The sequence below is a fragment of the Penaeus chinensis genome, chromosome 32, assembly GCF_019202785.1.
Source record: "Penaeus chinensis breed Huanghai No. 1 chromosome 32, ASM1920278v2, whole genome shotgun sequence".
Lineage (NCBI taxonomy): Eukaryota > Metazoa > Arthropoda > Malacostraca > Decapoda > Penaeidae > Penaeus > Penaeus chinensis.
Window position 1 is genome coordinate 18,292,238 of NC_061850.1, and position 2,500 is coordinate 18,294,737.

Here is a 2,500-nt window from a genome sequence, read left to right on the forward strand (position 1 = left end):
TTTCCTTGTTGAGGTCAGTGGAGAACTGGCTGGGACTGTGGCTCTCCTCTGTGAGTGTATCGGCAACACTGGAGCTGCTAGGCACTTCTTCTGGCAAGGGCAATTCTGCAAAGGAACAGTGAAGCATATGAAAATAATGACTAGCGACAAAGATTAACCAACAAAAAACGGTAAATTTTCAAAATCACATTCAAGCTGTAAAAAAGTGCAACTGAGTGCAATTAAATTTTCCATTAATAAAAATCTAAAAGAATGATAAGTCCTGATGAGAGTGTACTATATTTCTTGGAAGAGAGGCAACTTTGTTAAAAGATTAATCCCCTTCTTACCAGTGGCAGGTGAGCAGGTATCTGGTCCTCCCACCTGTGGAGAAATTACCTTTGGTGAATAATTTTATTTCTGAAAGACTGGTGAAGAAAATAAAACAAAAAAGCAACAAAGAAGTAGTGGAAGCTCAAAAAATATATATATATATCCTGTAATCCTGCATTATTTTGCAAATATTTAGGATTCTCTTTTCTCTAGTTCTCCTTATTCAGCTTTGACTTCCCTAAGCCTTTCATGTTTTTAATCTGCATAGGAATCATCTAAAATATTTGTCTCCTTTGGTTTCTTCTTTAACCCCTTGGTGACGGGTGAAGAAAACTAAAAAGAAACTCTACGCTCTGGCGATCAATGGCAAAGCGCCAACTTTGAGCGCGGGAGTTCGGTACAATAAGACGAATCACCACCTCGTAGCGCTTTGGCCCGCCACCACGGTGTACAGCCACACGCCACATTTCGTGTGGCGTGTGGCTGTAAGGGGTTTAAGGGGTTAAAGGTGCACCCCAGTTACATAATTCATGAAAGCCTTTCCTTATGAAGACAATCATAATTTTGGAAGAAAGAAAGTCAACACTAGAAATGTCCCTATAAAGTAGTGAGCAGGAGCTAGGTACTCTAAATCATAGTACAATAAGTAAATATACAACATTTTAATTTTTGAACTAAAGCATCTTTCTGACAAGTCAATCAACAAAAAAGATATTACAGAAACCAAAACTAACAGTATATGAGAGTAAACAACTGCACAACAAAAACTTACCTCAATCATCTCTATGAGCTCCAGGTGGTTACTGTCATCCCCATCGTCCTTGGCTATGTCATCAACACTGAGGATTTCCAGCCCAGGGAACTCCTCATCATCATCATCATTGCAATTCGCTCCCCGATGCGATGGCCAGCATGACTGCAGAAGGAGAGGGCATTTGAGTGTGTGATTTCAAGGAAAGCAAATCAAGTAAAGCCTTTGGGAGCATGTTGTGCATGTGGGGAATGAGGTTTACCTTGTTACAAATCCCATTTACATGAATGGGAGGATATAAAAATGGATTGATGTTTCAAAGCTTTACAGTCAGACTATTGCTGATTCTTTTGCAGTACCTTTATTATGCACCATAAACAATCTTTTAAATAGTGAGGGTCAATTAAGGCTTTAACCCCTTGATGACAGGTGAAGAAAATTTAAAAAAACTCTCTGGAGATCAATGGCAACGAGCCGACTTTGAGCGCTGGAGTTCGGTACATCAAGCCAAATCACCAGCTCGTAGTGTTTTGGCGCGCCGCCAAGGCGTACAGCCACAAACCACAGATTGAATAGTTTGTAACCCCTTCCTGTCGGGAAGGGGTTAAGCCTACTTATAAAAGGATATACCTCCCTAGATCCCAGCCTTATGGGTTAATCAGTTTAACCTGAAACAAATGGTTTTAACTCCTTGGATCTGGGTGTTTTGCGTTCCACACCTAGACCTAAATCCAGGCATTAGCCACTTGTGAGTGGCGTCAAGACTCCTTACTTCCCCTTTGCAATGCAATAATATCTTTCTGCACAAGCTTCCTAGCTTGCTTTTCCTACCCCCATTCTCCAAGGTTCATAATAGTAATTTGTTACACTGTATCCAGATGGCAGTAAATTGTTTTATCTTTAGTAGACTCTATATTTTCTCTCTAGGTAGTCTACAACTGTGCAGTCTCAATAACAATAAGTAACATTGTGTTATTTGTGTAATTTTTTTTTTTTTTTTTTTTTTTTTTTTTTTTTTTTTTTTTTTTTATTAGTCTAAGGTGACCATCACGTCATGAAAAATTTGGCCTGAGGGGTGGGTGACATGAATATGCCATCATGAAAAATTTGGCCGAGGGCCAGGGTCACTGGAACTTGCCATCACAAGGATTTTAGCTAAAGGCTGGGTAGATGGGGATGACTTGCCATGAGTGCACAAAGTTCTTGGAGAGTGATTAGACTCAGTGGGCATTTAGGAAGAGGCTTTTGCATTATTTCTATTGATAAACGAGCGTGGAATGTACCATCCATGAGCATGATTGGAAGAGCACAGGGGAGGATGCTGTTTCCATGCTCTGGATCTTATTTCTGCCTGCTTGTAACTAGCAGCACAGACTGAATTACAGAAACTTGAATATCATAAAAAAACAAAAGAACGGACAAAAATAACATAATGTT

General features: G+C 39.8%; 1 protein-coding gene across 1 annotated transcript in view; it reads right to left on the reverse strand.

Moving 5' to 3' along the window:
* LOC125042514 overlaps positions 1–2,500 on the reverse strand; it is an 8,743-nt gene that overhangs the window by 2,843 nt on the left and 3,400 nt on the right. Inside the window, exons 3-5 of the mRNA XM_047638156.1 lie at positions 1,085–1,228; positions 330–363; positions 1–105 (exon numbers count right to left, since the gene is read on the reverse strand). The exon at positions 1–105 is cut by the window's left edge and continues 2,843 nt beyond it. Of these exons, the coding sequence (XP_047494112.1) occupies positions 1–105; positions 330–363; positions 1,085–1,228 (283 nt within the window). The remainder of the gene's footprint in view (positions 106–329; positions 364–1,084; positions 1,229–2,500) is intronic.